At 41.8% G+C, this 25351-nt stretch overlaps 1 protein-coding gene across 7 annotated transcripts in view; it reads right to left on the bottom strand.

The window, feature by feature from the left end:
- The window catches only part of ACC (acetyl-CoA carboxylase), a 333790-nt gene that overhangs the window by 175305 nt on the left and 133134 nt on the right, over positions 1–25351 (bottom strand). For all 7 annotated transcript variants that reach the window (XM_071665546.1, XM_071665545.1, XM_071665542.1 and 4 more), the window contains 2 exons: positions 20134–20300; positions 9463–9569 (listed from right to left, as the gene is read on the bottom strand). In XM_071665546.1, coding sequence (XP_071521647.1) covers positions 9463–9569; positions 20134–20300 — 274 coding nt within the window. The remainder of the gene's footprint in view (positions 1–9462; positions 9570–20133; positions 20301–25351) is intronic.

Here is a 25351-nt window from a genome sequence, read left to right as displayed (position 1 = left end):
AGTGAATGTAGGTTTGCGGCAGGGGTGTGTGATGTCTCCATGGTTGTTTAATTTGTTTATGGATGGGGTTGTTAGGGAGGTAAATGCAAGAGTCTTGGAAAGAGGGGCAAGTATGAAGTCTGTTGGGGATGAGAGAGCTTGGGAAGTGAGTCAGTTGTTGTTCGCTGATGATACAGTGCTGGTGGCTGATTCATGTGAGAAACTGCAGAAGCTGGTGACTGAGTTTGGTAAAGTGTGTGGAAGAAGAAAGTTAAGAGTAAATGTGAATAAGAGCAAGGTTATTAGGTACAGTAGGGTTGAGGGTCAAGTCAATTGGGAGGTGAGTTTGAATGGAGAAAAACTGGAGGAAGTGAAGTGTTTTAGATATCTGGGAGTGGATCTGGCAGCGGATGGAACCATGGAAGCGGAAGTGGATCATAGGGTGGGGGAGGGGGCGAAAATTCTGGGGGCCTTGAAGAATGTGTGGAAGTCGAGAACATTATCTCGGAAAGCAAAAATGGGTATGTTTGAAGGAATAGTGGTTCCAACAATGTTGTATGGTTGTGAGGCATGGGCTATGGATAGAGTTGTGCGTAGGAGGATGGATGGGCTGGAAATGAGATGTTTGAGGACAATGTGTGGTGTGAGGTGGTTTGATCGAGTGAGTAACGTAAGGGTAAGAGAGATGTGTGGAAATAAAAAGAGCGTGGTTGAGAGAGCAGAAGAGGGTGTTTTGAAGTGGTTTGGGCACATGGAGAGAATGAGTGAGGAAAGATTGACCAAGAGGATATATGTGTCGGAGGTGGAGGGAACGAGGAGAAGAGGGAGACCAAATTGGAGGTGGAAAGATGGAGTGAAAAAGATTTTGTGTGATCGGGGCCTGAACATGCAGGAGGGTGAAAGGAGGGCAAGGAATAGAGTGAATTGGAGTGATGTGGTATACCGGGGTTGACGTGCTGTCAGTGGATTGAATCAAGGCATGTGAAGCGTCTGGGGTAAACCATGGAAAGCTGTGTAGGTGTGTATATTTGCGTGTGTGGACGTATGTATATACATGTGTATGGGGGGGGTTGGGCCATTTCTTTCGTCTGTTTCCTTGCGCTACCTCGCAAACGCGGGAGACAGCGACAAAGTATAATAAAAAATAATAAATATTATTTTGATATACAATGTTCATTAGTTTCATCCACAATGAATTAATTCAAGTAACTAAAGAAGAATGTATCTAAGCCATTCTTCAATCGGGGAATGAAAAGCACAACTTTTCATGAAAATGTCACTTTATTAAGTAATATGTTATGTGACAATTTTTTTTAAGCATGTTCTCACAACAGGGTTATACTGAAAAGGTTTTGTTCACAAATGTTTCTTCAGCATGAACATTGTAAAAAGACTTTCCAGCAAGTTTGCAAGCTGAATCATGGAAATGTTCGGGATACTGTACTGTAATTCATATGCAATATCATAAATGTTGTAGAGTTCATCATCAATGAAAAGCATTTCACATATGTTGTCCAGATATCACTGATGATGAACTCTGCAACATCTGTGATACTGATTATTAATCACAGTATCTCAAACATTTCCCTGATTCAGCTTACAATCTTGCTAAAAAGTCTTTTGTACAATGTCCAACCTAAAGAAACATTTGCATACAAAAACTTGATAGTATTACCTTATTGTGAGAACAAACTAAATGTTCCTGATTTTTAAAAAGCCTTTAAAATTAATGTGCTCAGCAATAATAACATGACTGGGAAATTCTTATCAGAAATTCTGTAATCTCTCAGAGAGATTGTATGCACAGGATCTCCTGTAAAGAGTGTGATCAGTTTCATTGGTAAAACTGTTAAGATTCTTAATATCAGGGTTAAACACCATGAAAATAGTGAAATAGTGTTAGGTATGGTCAAGAGCCTTATGCAGTATTTGTTCACCACAAAGACTTTGGTCATGAAATTGACTGGAGCTGTGTTACAGTTATCACATGCAATTACTCAATAATGGGTAGAAATATTGTTGAATCATCTCATATCAAACAAGATTGGGATTTTTTTTCCACAATTGATTGCTGTTTCCTATGTTAGTGAGGCAGTGCCACGTACAGATGAAGAAAGGCCACATCAACTTATATCCAAACACATATAAGTCTATATACACATACATGTACTGAGTTTGGTGACAATTTGGAAAAGTGTGTGAAAAGAGAAACTTGAGAGTAAACATGAATAAGAGCATGGTCATTAGGTTCAGCAGGGTTGAGAAACAAGTTAGTTTGAATGGAAAAAAACTGGAGGAAGTGGCTGGGATGTAAATTTGAATGGAGAAAAATTGGAGGAAATGAAGTGATTTAGATATCTAGGAGTGGACTTAGCAGTGAATGAAACAAGGGAGGCAGAAGTGAGTCACAGGGTGGGGTTGGAGGCAAAGGTCCTGCGAGCAATGAAAAATGTATGGAAGGAGAGAATGTTATCTCAAGAGAGCAAAAATGGGTATGTTTGATGGAATACTAATTCCAAAAATATCATATCATTGCGAGGCATGGGCTATAAGTAGGGTTGTACGGAAGAGGGCGTATGTGTTGGAAATGAAATGTTTGAGGACAATATGTGGTGTGAGGTGGTTTGATCAAGTAAGTGATGAAAGGGTAAGAGACGTGTGGAAATAAAAAGAGTGTGGTCGAGAGAGCAGAAGAGGGTGCGTTGAAATGGTTTGGACATATGGAGAGAATGAGTGAGGAAAGGTTGACAGAGAGGATATACATGTTAGAGGTGGAGGGAACAAGAAATGGGAGACCAAATTAAAGGTGGAAAGATGGAGTGAGAAAGATTTTGAGCACTAAGGGCCTGAACATACAGGAGAGTGGGAGGCATGCAAGGAATAGAGTGAACCGGAATGATGACATACTGAGGCCGATGTGCTGTCAATGGACTGAACCAGGGCAGGTGAAATGTCTGGGGTAAACATGGAAAAGTCTGTTGAGCTTGGTTGTGGATAGGGCGCTGTGGTTTCAGTGCACTACACAAAAGCTAGAGAACGAGAATGAACAAACGTGGCCTTTTTTTCTGTTTTCCTGATACTACCTCACTGAAGCAGGGGGTACCAATGCTGTTTCCTGTGGGGCAGGGTAGCACCAGGAATGGATGAAGGCAAGCAAGTATAAATATGTACATATGAATAATTGTATATGTCTGTGCATGTGAATGTATATGTATGTACATGTGAATATGTTGATATGTATATGTAAATGTATGCATATGTACATGTGTGGGCATTTATGTATATATATGTGTAGATGTCTCCATGGTTGTTTAATTTGTGTATGGGTGGGGTTGTTAGGGAGGTGAATGCAAGACTTTTGGAAAGAGGGGCAAGTATGCAGTCTGTTGTGGATGAGAGAGCTTGGGAAGTGAGTCAGTTGTTGTTCACTGATGATACAGCGCTGGTGGCTGATTCATGTGAGAAACTGCAGAAGCTGGTGACTGAGTTTGGTAAAGTGTGTGAAAGAAGAAAGTTGAGAGTAAATGTGAATAAGAGCAAGGTTATTAGGTACAGTAGGGTTGAGGGTCAAGTCAATTGGGAGGTAAGTTTGAATGGAGAAAAACTGGAGGAAGTGAAGTGTTTTAGAGATCTGGGAGTGGATTTGGCAGCGGATGGAACCATGGAAGCGGAAGTGAATCATTGGTTGGGGGAGGGGGCGAAAATCCAGGGAGCCTTGAAGAATGTGTGGAAGTCGAGAACATTATCTCGGAAAGCAAAAATGGGTATTTTTGAAGGAAAAGTGGTTCCAACAATGTTGTATGGTTGCGAGGCGTGGGCTATAGATAGAGTTGTGCGCAGGAGGGTGGATGTGCTGGAAATGAGATGTCTGAGGACAATACGTGGTGTGAGGTGGTTTGATTAAGTAATAATAGGGTAAGAGAGATGTGTGGTAATAAAAAGAGTGTGCTTGAGAGAGCAGAAGAGGGTGTTTTGAAATGGTTTGGTCACACGGAGAGAATGAGTGAGGAAAGACTGACCAAGAGGATATATGTGTCAGAGGTGGAGGGAACGAGGAGAAGTGGGAGACCAAATTGGAGGTGGAAAGATGGAGTGAAAAAGATTTTGAGTGATCGGGGCCTGAACATGCAGGAGGGTGAAAGGCGTGCAAGGAATAGAGTGAATTGGAGTGATGTGGTATATCGGGGTCAACGTGCTGTCAATGGATTGAACCAGGGCATGTGAAGCGTCTGGGGTAAACCATGGAAAGTTGTGTGGAGCCTGGATGTGGAAAGGGAGCTGTGGTTTCGGTGCATTATTACATGACTGCTAGAGACTGAGTGTGAACGAATGAGGCCTTTGTGGTCTTTTCCTAGAGCTACCTCGCACACATGAGGGGGGAGGGGGTTGTTATTCCATGTGTGGCGAGGTGGCGATGGGAATAAATAAAGGCAGACAGTATGAATTATGCACATGTGTATATATGTATATGTCTGTGTGTGTATATATATGTATACATTGTGATGTATAGGTATGTATATTTGCGTGCAGTGGACACGTATGTATATACATGTGTATGTAGGTGGGTTGGGCCATTCTTTCGTCTGCTTCCTTGCACTACCTCGCTAAAGCGGGAGACAGTGACAAAGCAAAATAAATAAATAATAGATACTATATATTATCCCTGGGGATAGGGGATTACCAATACTTCCCACGTATTCCCTGCGTGTCGTAGAAGGCGACTAAAAGGGGAGGGAGCAGGGGGCTGGAAATCCTCCCCTCTCGTTTTTTTTTAATTTTCCAAAAGAAGGAACAGAGGGGGCCAGGTGAGGATATTCCAAAAAAGGCCCAGTCTTCTGTTCTTAACGCTACCTCGCTAACGCGGGAAATGGCAAATAGTTTAAGGGAAAAAGAAAAATATATGTATATGTCTGATTGTACTCATGTACACAAAGAATAAGCTTGAGTAACTACAATAAACGATGAAGGATGAAGGCCTGCACTGTGGCTGAGAGATTGACTTGAGGAGGCAGAAGTGATATTGTGACAGTGATTGTGTCAGCGTCGCGTCGCGTCGCCGCAGTGTATCGAGACAGACTTCCCCAGAACTTTTAAAGGGGAAGTAAATGTTTATAGTTGTGTTAATGGAGTGATAGTTTTCATGCATGGTGTTTTTGACAAGAAAATAGTGAAGTTGGAGAAAAATGTAGCTTGGACATTGAAGCTTATTGATACATTGGTGAAATTGATGAGAACTGCTATTGGCGTTTGTGTGAATAAATTGTACATTTCCTTTTCCATAGCCAGAGGTTGAAACATTATGTGACATTCATTTTTTTCATTCTTTTCAAGCTAAAAGTTTGTTTTATAAATTGTTTCTTACATTTTTCATATGTATATATATGTATGTGTGTGTGTGTGTGTGTATGTGCGTATGTGTGTGTATGTGTGTGTGTGTGTATATGTATGTATATATGTATATTATCCCTGGGGATAGGGGTGAAAGAATACTTCCCACGTATTCCTCGCGTGTCGTAGAAAGCGACTAGAGGGGACGGGAGCGGGGGGCCGGAAATCCTCCCCTCCTTGTATTAACTTTCTAAAATGGGAAACAGAAGAAGGAGTCACGCGGGGAGTGATCATCCTCCTCGAAGGCTCAGAGTGGGATGCCTAAATGTGTGTGGATGTAACCAAGATGTGAAAAAAGGAGAGATAGGTAGTATGTTTGAGGAAAGGAACCTGGATGTTTTGGCTCTGAGTGAAACGAAGCTCAAGGGTAAAGGGGAAGAGTGGTTTGGAAATGTCTGGGGAGTGAAGTCAGGGGTTAGTGAGAGGACAAGAGCAAGGGAAGGAGTAGCAATACTCCTGAAACAGGAGTTGTGGGAGTATGTGATAGAATGTAAGAAAGTAAATTCTCGATTAATATGGGTAAAACTGAAAGTTGATGGAGAGAGGTGGGTGATTATTGGTGCATATGCACCTGGGCATGAGAAGAAAGATCATGAGAGGCAAGTGTTTTGGGAGCAGCTAAATGAGTGTGTTAGCGGTTTTGATGCACGAGACCGGGTTATAGTGATGGGTGATTTGAATGCAAAGGTGAGTAATGTGGCAGTTGAGGGAATAATTGGTATGCATGGGGTGTTCAGTGTTGTAAATGGAAATGGTGAAGAGCTTGTAGATTTATGTGCTGAAAAAGGACTGATGATTGGGAATACCTGGTTTAAAAAGCGAGATATACATAAGTATACTTATGTAAGTAGGAGAGATGGCCAGAGAGCGTTATTGGATTACGTGTTAATTGACAGGCGCGCGAAAGAGAGACTTTTGGATGTTAATGTGCTGAGAGGTGCAACTGGAGGGATGTCTGATCATTATCTTGTGGAGGCTAAGGTGAAGATTTGTATGGGTTTTCAGAAAAGAGGAGTGAATGTTGGGGTGAAGAAGGTGGTGAGAGTAAGTGAGTTTGGGAAGGAGACCTGTGTGGGGAAGTACCAGGAGAGACTGTGTACAGAATGGAAAAAGGTGAGAACAATGGAAGTAAGGGGAGTGGGGGAGGAATGGGATGTATTTAGGGAATCAGTGATGGATTGCGCAAAAGATGCTTGTGGCATGAGAAGAGTGGGAGGTGGGCTGTTTAGAAAGGGTAGTGAGTGGTGGGATGAAGAAGTAAGAGTATTAGTGAAAGAGAAGAGAGAGGCATTTGGACGATTTTTGCAGGGAAAAAATGCAATTGAGTGGGAGAAGTATAAAAGAAAGAGACAGGAGGTCAAGAGAAAGGTGCAAGAGGTGAAAAAAAGGGCAAATGAGAGTTGGGGTGAGAGACTATCAGTAAATTTTAGGGAGAATAAAAAGATGTTCTGGAAGGAGGTAAATAGGGTGCGTAAGACAAGGGAGCAAATGGGAACTTCAGTGAAGGGCGCAAATGGGGAGGTGATAACAAGTAGCGGTGATGTGAGAAGGAGATGGAATGAGTATTTTGAAGGTTTGTTGAATGTGTCTGATGACAGAGTGGCAGATATAGGGTGTTTTGGTCGAGGTGGTGTGCAAAGTGAGAGGGTTAGGGAAAATGATTTGGTAAACAGAGAAGAGGTAGTAAAAGCTTTGCGGAAGATGAAAGCCGGCAAGGCAGCAGGTTTGGATGGTATTGCAGTGGAATTTATTAAAAAAGGGGGTGACTGTATTGTTGACTGGTTGGTAAGGTTATTTAATGTATGTATGACTCATGGTGAGGTGCCTGAGGATTGGCGGAATGCGTGCATAGTGCCATTGTACAAAGGCAAAGGGGATAAGAGTGAGTGCTCAAATTACAGAGGTATAAGTTTGTTGAGTATTCCTGGTAAATTATATGGGAGGGTATTGATTGAGAGGGTGAAGGCATGTACAGAGCATCAGATTGGGGAAGAGCAGTGCGGTTTCAGAAGTGGTAGAGGATGTGTGGATCAGGTGTTTGCTTTGAAGAATGTATGTGAGAAATACTTAGAAAAGCAAATGGATTTGTATGTAGCATTTATGGATCTGGAGAAGGCATATGATAGAGTTGATAGAGATGCTCTGTGGAAGGTATTAAGAATATATGGTGTGGGAGGCAAGTTGTTAGAAGCAGTGAAAAGTTTTTATCGAGGATGTAAGGCATGTGTACGTGTAGGAAGAGAGGAAAGTGATTGGTTCTCAGTGAATGTAGGTTTGCGGCAGGGGTGTGTGATGTCTCCATGGTTGTTTAATTTGTTTATGGATGGGGTTGTAAGGGAGGTAAATGCAAGAGTCCTGGAAAGAGGGGCAAGTATGAAGTCTGTTGGGGATGAGAGAGCTTGGGAAGTGAGTCAGTTGTTGTTCGCTGATGATACAGCGCTGGTGGCTGATTCATGTGAGAAACTGCAGAAGCTGGTGACTGAGTTTGGTAAAGTGTGTGGAAGAAGAAAGTTGAGAGTAAATGTGAATAAGAGCAAGGTTATTAGGTACAGTAGGGGTGTGGGTCAAGTCAATTGGGAGGTGAGTTTGAATGGAGAAAAACTGGAGGAAGTGAAGTGTTTTAGATATCTGGGAGTGGATCTGTCAGCGGATGGAACCATGGAAGCGGAAGTGGATCATAGGGTGGGGGAGGGGGCGAAAATTTTGGGAGCCTTGAAAAATGTGTGGAAGTCGAGAACATTATCTCGGAAAGCAAAAATGGGTATGTTTGAGGGAATAGTGGTTCCAACAATGTTGTATGGTTGCGAGGCGTGGGCTATGGATAGAGATGTGCGCAGGAGGATGGATGTGCTGGAAATGAGATGTTTGAGGACAATGTGTGGTGTGAGGTGGTTTGATCGAGTAAGTAACGTAAGGGTAAGAGAGATGTGTGGAAATAAAAAGAGCGTGGTTGAGAGAGCAGAAGAGGGTGTTTTGAAATGGTTTGGGCACATGGAGAGAATGAGTGAGGAGAGATTGACCAAGAGGATATATGTGTCGGAGGTGGAGGGAACGAGGAGAAGAGGGAGACCAAATTGGAGGTGGAAAGATGGAGTGAAAAAGATTTTGTGTGATCGGGGCCTGAACATGCAGGAGGGTGAAAGGAGGGCAAGGAATAGAGTGAATTGGAGTCATGTGGTATACAGGGGTTGACGTGCTGTCAGTGGATTGAATCAAGGCATGTGAAGCGTCTGGGGTAAACCATGGAAAGCTGTGTAGGTATGTATATTTGCGTGTGTGGACGTGTGTATGTACATGTGTATGGGGGGGGGGTTGGGCCATTTCTTTCGTCTGTTTCCTTGCGCTACCTCGCAAACGCGGGAGACAGCGACAAAGTATAAAAAAAAAAAAAAAAAAAAAAAAAAAAAATGTCTGATTGTGAATATGTATGTATACGATGAAATGTACAGGTACATATATGTGAGTGTGGGCGCGTTTATGTATACGCATGTGTATGTGTGTGGGTTGGGCCATTTTTTTGTCTGTTTCCTTGTGCTACCTTGCTAACGTGGGAGACAGCGAGTAAGTATAATAAATACATATAAATATGAAGAAAGATTAATAACTCTAAATATACTGATGTATTCAGTTCTATGTGCATTAGAGAAAACCTGCTCCCAGCTTGCACTAATCCACAGGAAAATGAAACATGCTAAGCTCCCAAGTGCACTTATGTGTAATGATCACATCATCATGGGAGATACAAGAAAGAAATATAATAGTAGCTGATATACAAGGAAGAGACGTAACTAAGATGCCCTTGGTAAATGGGTGACTATCTAAATGGAGGTCAGGTGCGCTTAAGTCTGGCAACATGTGTATCACAAAATTTATGTGGACACGAAAGGGAACTGTTTACAAATTCTATCAATAATAATGCTATCCAATTAAATGAAGTAATATGAAGATTTAGCAATGTATTCTACAAAAGTCTTTAATCATATGAATCTCAGCAGCTACATATGACTGTACATTTGTGTAGCATAACACATATTCCAAACTAAGTAAATCTACCCAAACAGAAACGATATATTCAACTTCAGCAATAATCGTCACCTGGTTTTTCTTTGTTACTTGAGAGTGTGAGAGAAGAGTAGTCACTACGCTGCTGATGTCTTCCTTGTATTTCTCACGTAGAGCATGGACACACTTGTCATATGATCCTGAAATATTTACTCTAATTACTCCTAAAATCTCATATGATATATTCTGGTGTGATGTAATATTTCATAGTAAACCAATCATTCTCACAGATTCGGAATTAAAAAAATGTTTTCAATTCTACCATCACAATACATACAGCACTATTCTGATGGTATATTGAATGGATCAGGAAAATATAACTCAACATTTCAAGCCTTGATCCTAAATTGTGATTTTACACTAAAAATACTTGGCAAAGTACCATTGTCCAATTGGCTATTCATAATGCCTTCCACAATAAAAAGATGAGTGGAATGAGCAGCTACTTTAGTCAAGGGCTTAACCATTTTCCCTCACATCAAGGCAAATAAAACTATAAGCCATGCCCAGCAATGTTAGCATTCATTTCTTAGAATGTTAAGCATTACTCCAACTATAATGATATTCATTCTAAAAATATCAAATAATTTTGAAATGCATATGCTCTTTGATCAAAGTAATTAAATGAAGATTTAGCAATTCATTTTACTAAAGTCTTTAATCATATGAATTTCAGCAGCTACATATGACTGTTGGATGGTGTAAAAGCCTTCCATAAAGGAAGAAATGCATGTGTCAGAATGGGTGAAGAGCTGAGCAAAAGAACACCCCATGTACGCTAATTATACCCTCAACTGCCACATTACTCACCTTTGCATTTAAATCACCCATCACTATAACCCGGTCTCGTGCATCAAAACTGCTAACACACTCACTCAGCTGCTCCCAAAAACTTACCTCTCATGATCTTTCTTCTCATGACCAAGTGCACAGGCACCAATAATCACCCATCTCTCGGAGAGAGAGAGAGAGAGAGAGAGAGAGAGAGAGAGAGAGAGAGAGAGAGAGAGAGAGAGGTCGTAGAAGACGACTAAAGGGGACGGGAGCAATGGGCTGGAAACCCTACCCTCCTTGTATTTTAACTTTCTAAATGGGGAAACAGAAGAAGGAGTCAAGCGGGGAGTGCTTATCCTCCTCGAAGGCTCAGATTGGGGTGTCTAAGTGTGTGTGGATGTAACCAAGATGAGAAAAAAGGAGAGACAGGTAGTATATTTGAGGAAAGGAACCTGGATGTTTTGGCTCTGAGTGAAATGAAGCTCAAGGGTAAAGGGGAAGAGTGGTTTGGGAATGTCTTGGGAGTAAAGTCAGCGGTTAGAGAGAAGACAAGAGCAAGGGAAGGAGTAGCACTACTCCTGAAACAGGAGTGGTGGGAGTATGTGATAGAGTGTAAGAAAGTAAGCTCAAGATTGATATGGGTAAAACTGAAAGTGGATGGAGAGAGATGGGTGATTATTGGTGCATATGCACCTGGGCATGAGAAGGAAGATCATGAGAGGCAAGTGTTTTGAGAGCAGCTGAGTGAGTGTGTTAGTAGTTCTGATGCACGAGACCGGGTTATAGTGATGGGTGATTTGAATGAAAAGGTAAGTAATGTGGCAGTTGAGCGAATAATTGGTGTACATGGGGTGTTCAGTGTTGTAAATGGAAATGTATTGTAGATTTATGTGCTGAAAAAGGACTGGTGATTGGGAATGCCTTGTTTAAAAAGAGATATATACATAAGTATACATATACGTATGCTGAAAAAGGACTGGTGATTGGGAATACCTGGTTTAAAAAGCGAGATATACATAAGTATACGTATGTAAGTAGGAAAGATGGCCAGAGAGCGTGTTGGATTACGTGTTAATTGACAGGCGCGCGAAAGAGAGACTTTTGGACGTTAATGTGCTGAGAGGTGCAACTGGAGGGATGTCTGATCATTATCTTGTGTAAATGGAAATGTATTGTAGATTTATGTGCTGAAAAAGGACTGGTGATTGGGAATGCCTTGTTTAAAATGAGATGTATACATAAGTATACATATACGTATGCTGAAAAAGGACTGGTGATTGGGAATACCTGGTTTAAAAAGTAAGATATACATAAGTATACGTATGTAAGTAGGAGAGATGGCCAGAGAGCATGTTGGATTACGTGTTAATTGACAGGCGCGCAAAAGAGAGACTTTTGGATGTTAATGTGCTGAGAGGTGCAACTGGAGGGATGTCTGATCATTATCCTGTGGAGGCGAAGGTGAAGATTTGTATGGGTTTTCAGAAAAGAAGAGAGAATGTTGGGGTGAAGAGGGTGGTGAGAGTAAGTGAGCTTGGGAAGGAGACTTGTGTGAGGAAATACCAGGAGAGACTGAGTACAGAATGGAAAAAGGTGAGAACAAAGGAGGTAAGGGGAGTGGGGGAGGAATTGGACGTATTCAGGGAAGCAGTGATGGCTTGCGCAAAAGATGCTTGTGGCATGAGAAGCGTGGGAGGTGGGTTGATTAGAAAGGGTAGTGAGTGGTGGGATGAAGAAGTAAGATTATTAGTGAAAGAGAAGAGAGAGGCATTTGGATGATTTTTGCAGGGAAAAAATGCAAATGAGTGGGAGATGTATAAAAGAAAGAGACAGGAGGTCAAGAGAAAGGTGCAAGAGGTGAAAAAGAAGGCAAATGAGAGTTGGGGTGAGAGAGTATCATTAAATTTTAGGGAGAATAAAAAGATGTTCTGGAAGGAGGTAAATAAAGTGCATAAGACAAAGGAACAAATGGGAACTTCAGTGAAGGGGGCTAATGGGGAGGTGATAACAAGTAATGGTGATGTGAGAAGGAGATGGAGTGAGTATCTTGAAGGTTTGTTAAATGTGTTTGATAATAGAGTGGCAGATATAGGGTGTTTTGGTCGAGGTGGTGTGCAAAGTGAGAGGGTTAGGGAAAATGATTTGGTAAACAGAAAAGAGGTAGTAAAAGCTTTGCGGAAGATGAAAGCCGGCAAGGCAGCAGGTTTGAATGGTATTGCAGTGGAATTTATTAAAAAAGGGGGTGACTGTATTGTTGACTGGTTGGTAAGGTTATTTAATGTATGTATGATTCATGGTGAGGTGCCTGAGGACTGGCGGAATGCGTGCAGAGTGCCATTGTACAAAGGCAAAGGGGATAAGAGTGAGTGCTCAAATTACAGAGGTATAAGTTTGTTGAGTATTCCTGGTAAATTATATGGGAGGGTATTGATTGAGAGAATGAAGGCATGTACAGAGCATCAGATTGGGGAAGAGCAGTGTGTTGTCAGAAGTGGTAGAGGATGTGTGGATCAGGTGTTTGCTTTGAAGAATGGAGAAATACTTAGAAAAGCAAATGGATTTGTATGTAGCATTTATGGATCTGGAGAAGGCATATGACAGAGTTGATAGAGATGCTCTGTGGAAGGTACTAAGAATATATGGTGTGGGAGGCAAGTTGTTAGAAGCAGTGAAAAGTTTTTATCGAGGATGTAAGGCATGTGTACGTGTAGGAAGAGAGGAAAGTGATTGGTTCTCAGTGAATGTAGGTTTGCGGCAGGGGTGTGTGATGTTTCCATAGTTGTTTAATTTCTTTATGGATGGGGTTGTTAGGGAGGTGAATGCAAGAGTTTTGGAAAGAGGGGCAAGTATGAAGTCTGTTGGGGATGAGAGAGCTTGGGAAGTGAGTCAGTTGTTGTTCGCTGATGATACAACGCTGGTGGCTGATTCATGTGAGAAACTGCAGAAGCTGGTGACTGAGTTTGGTAAAGTGTGTGAAAGTAGAATGCTGAGAGTAAATGTGAATAAGAGCAAAGTAATTAGGTACAGTAGGGTTAAGGGACTAGTTAATTGGGAGGTAAGTTTGAATGGAGAATAACTGGAGGAAGTGAAGTGTTTTAGAGATCTGGGAGTGGATTTGGCAGTGGATGGAACCATGGAAGCGGAAGTGAATCATAGGTTGGGGGAGGGGGCGAAAGTTCTGGGAGCATTGAAGAATGTGTGGAAATCGAGAACATTATCTCGGAAAACAAAAATGGGTATGTTTGAAGGATTAGTGGTTCCAACAATGTTATATGGTTGCGAGGCATGGGCTATAGATAGAGTTGAGTGCAGGAGGGTGGATGTGCTGGAAATGAGATGTTTGAGGACAATATGTGGTGTGAGGTGGTTTGATCGAGTAAGTAATGTAAGGGTAAGAGAGATGTGTGGTAATAAAAAGAGTGTGGTTGAGAGAGCAGAAGAGGGTGTTTTGAAATGGTTTGGTCACATGGAGAGAATGAGTGAGGAAAGATTGACCAAGAGGATATATGTGTCAGAGGTGGAGGGAACGAGGAGAGGTGGGACACCAAATTGGAGGTGGAAAGATGGAGTGAAAAAGATTTTGAGTGATCGGGGCCTGAACATGCAGGAGGGTGAAAGGCGTGCAAGGAATAGAGTGAATTGGAACGATGTGGTATACCGGGGTCGACGTGCTGTCAATGGATTGAACCAGGGAATGTGAAGCGTCTGGGGTAAACCATGGAAAGTTCTGTGGGGCCTGGATGTGAAAAGGGAGCTGTGGTTTCGGTGCATTATACATTACAGCTAGAGACTTAGTGTGAACGAATGTGGCCTTTGTTGTCTTTTCCTAGTGCTACCTCGTGCACATGCGGGGGGAGGGGGTTGTTATTTCATGTGTGGTGGGGTGGCTATAGGAATGAATAAAGGCAGACAGTATGAATCATGTACATGTGTATATATGTATATGTCTGTGTGTGTATATATATGCATACGTTGAAATGTATAGGTATGTACATTTGCGTGTGTGGACGTGTATGTATATACATGTGTATGTGGGTGGGTTGGGCCTATACATGTGTATGTGGGTGGGTTGGGCCATTCTTTCGTTTGTTTCCTTGCGCTACCTCGCTAACATGGGAGACAGCGATAAAGTAAAATTCATAAATACATACTACAAGCACATGAACAGCAATGCACAACACACATGAAACTTCCAAGAATTATTCTTAACTACTCCCCTAACTGAGCACTAAACAAGCAGCAATTCTCTAAGCTGCTGGAATGGAATACTTGTAGAGCAACTTTGTAAAATACTAAGAGCAAAAATGCAGCAACTTGCAAATCTGCTAGAAGGTTAAAAGGTCAGATATACAGGTAAACTCTGAAGAGCATTCCCATAATCACAAGGGGTTTCCAAGGTGAAGCACATGCTTGAAGAGCAGTCAAATGTCACCAGAACTGCTACCCACAAAATGTACAGTTAACCCTCGATATAACAGACTGATAGGAGGAAGGGGTGTCTGTTAATGTGGAAAGTCCATTAAATCGAAAGTAACCTACTTCTGTGTCATATTTAAATTCAAATGCTTTCTTTTAACTCCTCCATTACTGTAGGGTTTAGTGTGTGGTATGATAGTTGGGCAGTGGGCACCCGGCAGCATGGGAACGCTCACTAGGCAGTTGGAGGCAGGAGTTAGACCGAGATAGAGGTGATGCCACCCTTCTCCAGTGAAAGGACAATTCTTTATGATAAAGTGAGGATGGACTACCTGTTTTCATTGCCCGTCTTACATGAGGCAGTGAGTAGGATTCAAACCGACATGGGAAAATCCCAAGTTATCACAAGGCTGCTCATCTTCAGGAGATGGGGTACACCCTAGGAAATCACCTCAGACTGGGAAGCCCATCTGGATAGCAAGAAGTTGGAAGCTTTCCCCCCCAAAAAAATGGGGAATTATGGCCTGCATCTCCTCAGCCCACTTCCCTGAGTCCAATGGACATACTGAAGCAACGGTAAAGGCACCCAAATGGGTGCTGAGGGGCAACGTGGGTGTTGGAGGTAGCCTGCACAACAGCAAAGCAACTCAGGCTATGCTCCAATAACTCAACACCCCACTAAGTGAGGGGGATAAGTCACCCGCATAACTGGCAGCAGGAAGACAGTTACGAGATGGTGTCCCTGTGCCCTGGCAACATTATCTGATAAACCAGCAATGGAGAACTGCTCTACGAAACAGGGAGCAGGATAGAGCAGAAAGCCAAGCTAGTGTGCAGGGCAGCCCAGTAAGTGACACCACTATGCTGCCCCAGCTGTCCAAGGGCACCCCTCTGCGTGTGGGACATCGCTTCAAAGGTGTGGGACAGGTCGAGCATTGTAGTGGTGGTGAAGCCGCATAGACAAAACTTAGTGAAGCTGGACAGCAGTGGCTGCCTGTCTTTGCAAAACCAACATCACCTATGCCCCCAGGTTTTGCTGATCCCCATGACACTCAAGGCTTCACCCCCAGTTGTAGCAATACCCAACCTCAGGCTTCACCCCCAGTTGTAGCAATACCCAGCCTCAGGTGGTGGCGTTCTCAATAATGTGAGCCACTGCCCTGCAAACTTGAAAGATTATGTTAGTGGTGGCTCCTGTGAAGAGTGAACACACTAAGTTGTTGTGTCATTCTTGTTCTGCTCACATGTAAATGAAGTGTACTGTTGCTGAGCAGATTTGTGTGAATATTTGCCTTATGCCTTGTTGAATTCTAATTTGATTTTTTTCTTGTTTTTAGTTTGATTTTTGTGTTTGTTGTCACAAAATGTCACATTTAGTTACCAAAATCTCATGAGAGGGTGTAGAGTTTAGTGTGTGATACAATAGTTAGGCAGTGGGCACCAAGCAGCACGAGAATGCTCGCTCAGCAGTTGGAGGCAGGAGTCAGACTGAGATAGAAGTGATGCCACCCCCTCTCCTGTGAAAGGATCCTTCTTTATAACAAAAAGAGGACAGACTACCTGCTTTCACTGCACTTCTTACAATCACTTGATGCCATTTTGAATTGTAAGGAGTGCAAAATTATTCAATAAATAAGGTCACCATTCTGAAATAACAGAAACACTCTGTATACCACCTGACCGCATGATAGCTTAAGGCAGACTGAGACTGAAACAAAGTTAGTCTACCCCATGCTACCAAAGACAAGTGTGATATGAAATGCATATGGTGTGGCGTTTGAGATTTTTAAAATTTTTCTAATCATTAATATACTGTATTATCATCTGTCCATTAATTCCAAAATTTGTTGTATTGGGGTCAGATAAATCGAGGGTTTACTGTACTTACCTGGGATGACACGAGGTCAAACAACAAAGAGGTGAACTTATCAGGACAGGTCTAGGGGCTGCTGGTGATGTTGCTGGCATGTTAAGGAAATTGCATTTTTTTTGCTTTGTCGCTGTCTCCCGCGTTTGCGAGGTAGCGCAAGGAAACAGACGAAAGAAATGGCCCAACCTACCCCCATACACAATGTATACACATACACGTCTACACACGCAAATATACACACCTATACATCTCAATGTACACATATATATACACACACAGACACACACATATATACCCATGCACACAATTCACACTGTCTGCCTTTATTCATTCCCATCGCCACCTCGCCACACATGGAATACCATCCCCCTCCCCCCTCATGTGTGCGAGGTAGCACTAGGAAAAGACAACAAAGGCCCCATTCGTTCACACTCAGTCTCTAGCTGTCATGCAATAATGCCCGAAACCACAGCTCCCTTTCCACATCCAGGCCCCACACAACTTTCCATGGTTTACCCCAGACGCTTCACATGCCCTGATTCAATCCACTGACAGCACATCAACCCCGGTATACCACATCGATCCAATTCACTCTATTCCTTGCACGCCTTTCATCCTCCTGCATGTTCAGGCCCCGATCACTCAAAATCTTTTTCACTCCATCTTTACACCTCCAATTTGGTCTCCCACTTCTCCTCGTTCCCTCCACCTCCGACACATATATCCTCTTGGTCAATCTTTCCTCACTCATTCTCTCCATGTGCCCAAACCATTTCAAAACACCCTCTTCTGCTCTCTCAACCACGCTCTTTTTATTTCCACACATCTCTCTTACCCTTACATTACTTACTCGATCAAACCACCTCACACCACACACTGTCCTCAAACATCTCATTTCCAGCACATCCACCCTCCTGCGCACAACTCTATCCATAGCCCACGCCTCACAACCATACAACATTGTTGGAACCACTAATCCTTCAAACATACCCATTTTTGCTTTCCGAGATAATGTTCTCGACTTCCACACATTCTTCAAGGCTCCCAGGATTTTCGCCCCCTCCCCCACCCTATGATTCACTTCCGCTTCCATGGTTCCATCTGCTGCCAGATCCACTCCCAGGTATCTAAAGCACTTTACTTCCTCCAGTTATTCTCCATTCAAACTTACCTCCCAATTGACTTGACCCTCAACCCTACTGTACCTAATAACCTTGCTCTTATTCAAATTTACTCTTAACTTTCTTCTTTCACACACTTTTCCAAACTCAGTCACCAGCTTCTGCAGTTTCTCACATGAATCAGCCACCAGCGCTGTATCATCAGCGAACAACAACTGACTCACTTCCCAAGCTCTCTCATCCACAACAGACTTCATACTTGCCCCTCTTTCCAAAACTCTTGCATTCACCTCCCTAACAACCCCATCCATAAACAAATTAAACAACCATGGAGACATCACACACCCCTGCCACAAACCTACATTCACTTTCCTCTCTTCCTACACGTCTTGCAAATACTTGTGAGAAACTGTCTTACTCATGGTCTGCCTAAAGGAATGGCCTGTGTTTGCCCCACTGAACAGACTAGAGATGGGCATACACTAAATGAAAGTAACTTATCCAAGCCACCTGATTGATTCTGGGCCTCCAAAGGGATGGAACTGTGGCCTGCACCTTAAACAATTCAGAAACCACACTGGTTCTGTTCAAAATTTTCCCTTCCTAATTGCAAAGCTGAAGACAAAGTCACAGTTATCTTAATACCCTAAGAGATCTTGTACAACAGTGAACCATTCTGGTCAAACCAGCACTGATATACAGTAGGAGAAGCAATGTCATCCTGGCATCCAACCAAGAGATGAGTGAATATTGGGTAAAATTTACTCTAATTGTTCCACTCAAAAAAAAAAAAAAAGATTATCATTTCAATCCCTATCAAGCAAAACACCTGAGACAGTGGGACACAGTTGAAAACAGTTCATTTAATCCCATTATATGAAATGTCTGTCATCTTGGTACACACTAGCTCTTAAATTTAGATGATAAAAATAAGTCAAGTATATATTAACATGTGCATAATATTCAAAGATGCTCACAATATTAAGAAAATTGCCAATACATTGTAAGCATAAGAAAAAAAATATAGATAACCAAAACTATTGGCAAACTCAAAATGCAAAGCCAGACCTACATCACAGTAACAGGCCAAGCAATCATATCAATATGTGATAATGTATGAGGCTAAGCAGTCATATTCAAATGTGATAATATACTTGACATGTCTGAAACATAATGTGTAAATGTATAATACAATAATTTTTGAAATGTAAAATCTAGATAACCATAAAGAGAAAGTCACAGCATCCCATACAACTCTGACCTGCTTCCCTAAACATCTTCCACTGTTCTACCACTCCCTCTTTTCATTTTCTCTCACCCTGTGCCACTTTTGATAATCTCTCCAGGTATCTCTACCCACAAACCATCTTTCCTAGTTCACTCACTTTTCGCACTTTCGTAACATATACAATTTCCTAAACCCAATAGTGTTTTTAATCTCCATCAAATAATCAGATATTCAATCTGCTGGCCCTCAGCACATTCATTTCCAACAACTTTTTTTTCGCATATCTGTTAGTAAGAATATAATCCATTAATGCCAAATGATCCTCAATCCTTCTCACCCATGTATACTTATGTACGCAACTATTCTTAAACCATGCTTACCAAATACCATTCCTCTTACAGCACACATCAGTATAAGCTTTTCTCAACTTTCACTTATACCATTCCCTCAAATCTATACTCTCACTTGAACCTAACCAAACCTTCAGTTCAAATCCAGCAATACTGGTACCAAAGCACTCACTCAGCTCCTTTCACATGCACTTATTCCTTTTTTAATCTTTCCACTTCCAAGAGGGCAAGCATTATTAGCCTTCCAAGTTTCATGGTACACTTTCATTCTAACCCACATAAACCTTGATATCATTTGCATTCTTTAACACATTTCCATAGCTCATTCCACATCAAAAGTGCCATCCTTTTTCTGTCCTGTCATGTCATTAATCTCTTACATTTGTAAACCATTTTATCCCCTTACCCTTCAGCTGCATTGCACTCATAATCAGAACATCTAGATATCTGTCATCAAACATAACATCCATCTCTCCCTTCTTTTAATTTTGGTAACAATCATGCACACTTAGATAATTAAAAATTTTTCTCTGAAGTCGTCCCACATCAGGCTTACCAGTCATGACTATACAAGGCACACTTTCTGGATTCATCACCAAGCAATCAGTCAGTTTACTATACACAATGAAACTTTTCCATAAAACTTTTCCATAAAACAGTCTTTTCACTGAATGTATCCCTAATGTCAGTCATGGAACTTCACTGCAACGACCAAGTGAGAAAGTGTCCCAAAAATTTTGTAATTACCAGGTTACAAGGTGCAGTAAGAGGCTTTGGGTTCCAAAATGGTGGTCAGAATTTGCATTGTAGAGGTAGTCGTTCTACTCTTACTATTCACACCACAAAAATCAAGGCAAATCTGGAGATAATGAATCTGAGTATCTGAATCAAATATGTGGTCTAGGTACACAAGTGGCATACTTTCCACAATACTGAAATACATACCATGCTGAAATTGGGTCTCAACTTGCAGATAGTTCTTTAGCAGTTCCTGTACAACTTGTGTCATACGGCCACGGCTGCCTTTCTTGTAACGCTGGCATAGCTGCACTAGCCCTTGAGTTGTTACGAAGAAAACATCACGATCTTTCTTCTGTAGAGATGCAGCATGACTGCAAAAATGGAGAAAGAGTTCTTATAAATGACAGGTAAGAATTATAACATTTGTCAGCTATACCTAAACACTTGCAAAAATTTAAGTTTTATGCATGAAAAACTTTTTCTCTTTCAGGTGGTATCCTGTATGCCTCAAGAGAATCTATAGGATACTTTGGGGCTTGAAATCTCTTATTCTTCTGCCTTCTGGTGAGATGTATGCTTCTCAATCCTCAATAGCCATCTTTTTCACAATAAAAAAGAAAAGCCCAGCTCAGGAATACCCAGTGACCTATATGTAACCTCTTCTATGTAATGATGTCATCATCTCCCGCCCACTGATGCTGATCTGCCTTACAACTTTCAAAACACTGATGTCAATCTGATGGTGGTTACAGTCTGTTATCAGAAAGGTTTTTCAAAAGAGAGAGGAAGAGAGGGCAGGAAATGATATCCTAGGAAAAATACTCTAGGGACACTGCCCCAAAGAGTTCTTCAGACTTCAAAATTTACACTTCTCTCTAAGTTAGGGTGGTTAATTCTGCAAACCTTGAGAGTATACTATACCAACAAAAAGGAGGAGGGTTAAAGTAAAACTTTTTAAAAAGATGATAAAATAAAGCAAAAATCTGTGCCTTAACTCCTTGCCTATTCCAGATGTATATCAACACAAGCTAACTAACAACTTTACACATAAATTCAAGCAATGAGTTTTGCACCTCTTGGATAGGGGAGAAAGAACTCTACCTTCGTATTCTCTGAGTGTTGTAGAAGGCAACTAAAAGGGGTGTGAACAGGGGGCTGGAAACAGCCTCGTCTTGTATTTTCATTTCGAAAAGAGTGAACAACAGAAGAAGCCAAGCAAGGAATGCTCATCATCCTTGAAGGCTCAGGCTAGGATGTCTGAATGTGTGTAGATTCAACCAAGATAAGAACAAAAATAATGTATGTATGGTTCATGGTGAAGTGAATGAGGATTGGCAGAATGCATGCATAGTGCCAGTGTACAAAGGCAAAGGGGATAAAGGTGAGTGTTCAAATTACAAAGGTATAAATTTTTTGAGTATTCCTGGGAAATTATATGGGAGGGTATTGATTGAGAGGGTAAAGCATGCACAGAGCATCAGATTGGGGAAGAGCAGTGTGGTTTCAGAAGGGGTAGAGGATGCATGGATCAGGTCTTTACTTTGAAGAATGTATGTGAGAAATACTTAGAAAAACAAATGGATTTGTATGAAGTATTTATGGATGAAGTATTTATGGATCTAGAGAAGGCATATGATAGAGTTGATCGAGATGCTCTGTGAAAGGCATTAAGAGTATATGGTGTTGGAAGTAAGTTGCTGGAAGCAGTGAAAAGTTTTTATCGGGAAGAGAGGAAAGTGATTGGTTCCCAGTGAATGTCGGTATGCGGCAGGGGTGCGTGATGTCTTCATGTTTGTTTAATTTGTTTATGGATAGGGTTGTTAGGGAGGTGAATGCAAGAGTTTTGGAGATTGGGACAAGTATGCAGTCTGTTCTGGATGAGAGGGCTTGGGAAGTGAGTCAGTTGTTGTTTGATAATGATATAGCGCTAGTGGCTGATTCGGGTGAGAAACTGCAGAAGCTGGTGACTGAGTTTGGTAAAGTGTGTGAAAGAAGAAAACTGAGAGTAAATGTGAATAAGATCAAGGTTATTAGGTTCAGTAGGGTTGAGGAACAAGTCAACTGGGAGGTAAGTTTGAATGGAGAAAAATTGGAGGAAGTGAAGTGTTTTAGATATCTGGGAGTGGATTTAGCAGCGGATGGAACCGTGGAAGTGGAAATGAGTCACAGGGTGGGGGAGGGGGCGAAGGTTCTGGGAGTGTTGAAGAATGTGTGGAGGGTGAGAACGTTATCTCTGAGAGCAAAAATGGGTATGCTTGAAGGAATAGTGGTTCCAACAATGCTATATGGTTGCGAGGCGTGGGCTACAGATAGGTTGTGTGGAGGAGGGTGAATGTGTTGGAAATGAGATGTTTGAGGACAATATGTGGTGTAGGAGGTTTGATCAAGTAAGTAATGAAAGGGTAAGAGAGATGTGGGGTAATAAAAAGTGTGGTTGAGAGGGCATAAGAGGGCGTATTTGAAATTATTTGGTCACATGGAGAGAGCGAGTGAGGAAAGATTGACAAAGAGGATATATGTGTCGGAGGTAAAGGGAACGAGGAGAAAAGGGAGACCAAACTGGAAGTGGAAGGATGGAGTGAGTAAGATTTTAAGCGATCAGAGCCTGAACATACATGAGGGTGAAAGGCGTGCAAGGAACAGAGTGAATTGTCAATGGAGTGAAGCAGGGCATGTGAAGCATCTGGGGTAAACCATGAAAAGTGGGGCCTGGATGTGGAAAGGGAGCTGTGGTTTCGGTGAATTACACATGACAGCTAGAGACATTGTGAACGAATGTGGCCTTTGTTGTCTTTTCCTAGTGCTACCTTGTAAGTATGAAGGGGGAGGGGGGTGCCATTTCATGTATGGTGGGATGGCGACGGGAATGGATGAAGGCAGCAAGTATGAATATGTACATGAGTATCTATGTATATGTCTGTATATGAATATGTATGTATCTGTTGAAATGTATAGGTATGTATATAAGCATGTGTGGGCCTGTATGTATATACATGTGTATGTGGGTGGGTTGGGCCATTCTTTCCTCTGTTTCCTTCCGCTACCTTGCTAATGCAGGAGACAGCGACACAGTATAATAAAAATAAGAACAAAAGAGAGACAAGGAGTATTCTAAGGAAAGAAACCAGGTTGTTCTGGCTCTGAGTGAAACAAAGGGGAAGAATGGTTAGGAAATGTTTTAAGAGTAGTCAGGGGTTAGTGAGAGGCCACTGGTATAGGGCATCTCTAGCACAGTGTTTGCAGAGGCTCCTGCCTAATGTTCCAACAAACTACTTCTATCTGTGTCTACCTAATATTCCAACCTATTATTTCTATCTAATGCTCCTGCCTAATTTTCCTACCTGATATTTCTACCTAATGCTCCTACTTAAATGTTCCTACCTATTACTTCTATCTACTGTATTGCTCCTATTATTATGCACAAAGGCAGGACTAGTACATAGTGCTTACTATAAGAAAATCTAGGGTTATGAAGAATAAGCTGTGAGAGTTAAGTGTTACTGTATGTATGTAGACAGAATGCCAGTAGTCCACATGTGGAAGAGGCAGCAAGAAAAGACAGCTATCTGGGTCAAAAAGCAGCTTGACAACCACAGAAATGATGGCTCACTATACAGCTGTCACAAACCCTCCCAATATCCAAGCAGGTAGTATTGGTAATATACCTCTGTGGAAGCTGTCTGGCCTCCAACTACTACCACTAACTTACTCATTTTCTCCATATGTCCAAACTATTTCAGCACACCCTCTTCAGCTCTTTTAAGCACGTTATTCTTACTACAACACCTCTCTCTTAACCTGTCATTATTTACTTGATTAACCCTCTTCAAACCTCATATTGTCCTCAAACATTTCACTTCCAACAAATTCTCCCTCTTTCATACATTCCCTTACATAGCTTACTATACCAGTATACATTCAAAAATACCCATTTTCATCCTCCTTGATAGTGACCTCTTTTTCCACACATGCCTCAATGCTCCCAGAATCTTTGCCCCTTTGCTACCTCAGCTTCCATGCCTCCAGTCACAGCCATGCCCACTCCTAAGTATCCAAAACACTTCACTTCCTAAATTCTCTCTCCATTGAAAGCCACATCAAAACTAGCCTGTCTCTTTGCACTACTAAACCTAATAACCATGCTTTTATTCACATTCACTCTCACATTCTTCCTTTACACTGTTACGTTCTGCCTCCACCCCTTATACATTAAAGGGTGTATAATCAGCCCATAGGCCCAATAAAACAGATAACTCTGAAATAACAGCTTCTGTTAACAGAGATTTGTTTCAATGGGCCTATGGGCTGATTAAACACCCTTTAATGTATAAGGTGTGAAGGCAGCAAGAAAAGACAGCTATCTGGGTCAAAAAGCAACTTGACAACCACAAAAGTGATGGCTCACTACACAGCTGTCACAAACCCGTCATCCCGTCATTCGGGATTTTGACCTATAAAACCTGCTGTCCAGGATCTCGAACTGTGAAACCTGCGGTCCGGGATTGTGAACTGTGAAACCTGGCTTCAAGGAGCTGAATATGTGGGAGCCTGCTGTCCAGGATATGATATGTGAAAACACAGACCAAGGAGCTGAAATTGTGAAACCGAGTGTATGAAATTCAAGCTGGCTGAAGTGTTGTGCTCTCTTGAAATATATGGAGAAGATTTCTCTAAACAAGTAAGTGTTCATACTTGTAAATATAGAGTGTTTAAACATAGCAGATAACGTTAAGAAGTATATTGAAACCCAGGATATACATATTTTGTACCAGTGTAATAAAGATGAACTGAACCATATTCTTTATCTATATATTTTACTTTGTCACTGTCTCCCGCGTTAGCGAGGTAGCGCAAGGAAACAGATGAAAGAATTGTCCAACCCACCCACATACACATGTATATACATACACGTCCACACACGCAAATATACATACCTATACATCTCAATGTATACATATATATACACACTCTATACACACACAGACATCATATATATTTATTTATTTTGCTTTGTCGTTGTCTCCTGCGTTTGCGAGGTAGCGCAAGGAAACAGACGAAAGAAATGGCCCAACCCACCCCCATACACATGTATGTACATACATGTCCACACACACAAATATACATACCCATACATCTCAATGTACACATATATATATACATACACGAACAGACACATACATATATACACATGCACACAATTCACACTGTCTGCCTTTATTCATTCCCATCGCCACCTTGCCATACATGGAATAACATCCCCCTCTCCCCCTCATGTGTGCGAGGTAGCTGCTAGGAAAAGACAACAAAGGCCACATTCCTTCACACTCAGTCTCTAGCTGTCATGCAATAATGCCCAAAACCACAGCTCCCTTTCCACTTCCAGGCCCCACACAACTTTCCATGGTTTACCCCAGACGCTTCA

The sequence above is a fragment of the Panulirus ornatus genome, chromosome 10, assembly GCF_036320965.1.
Source record: "Panulirus ornatus isolate Po-2019 chromosome 10, ASM3632096v1, whole genome shotgun sequence".
NCBI lineage: Eukaryota > Metazoa > Arthropoda > Malacostraca > Decapoda > Palinuridae > Panulirus > Panulirus ornatus.
The sequence above is the reverse complement of the archived record's forward strand: the minus strand, read 5'-3'. Positions and strand labels throughout refer to the sequence as shown.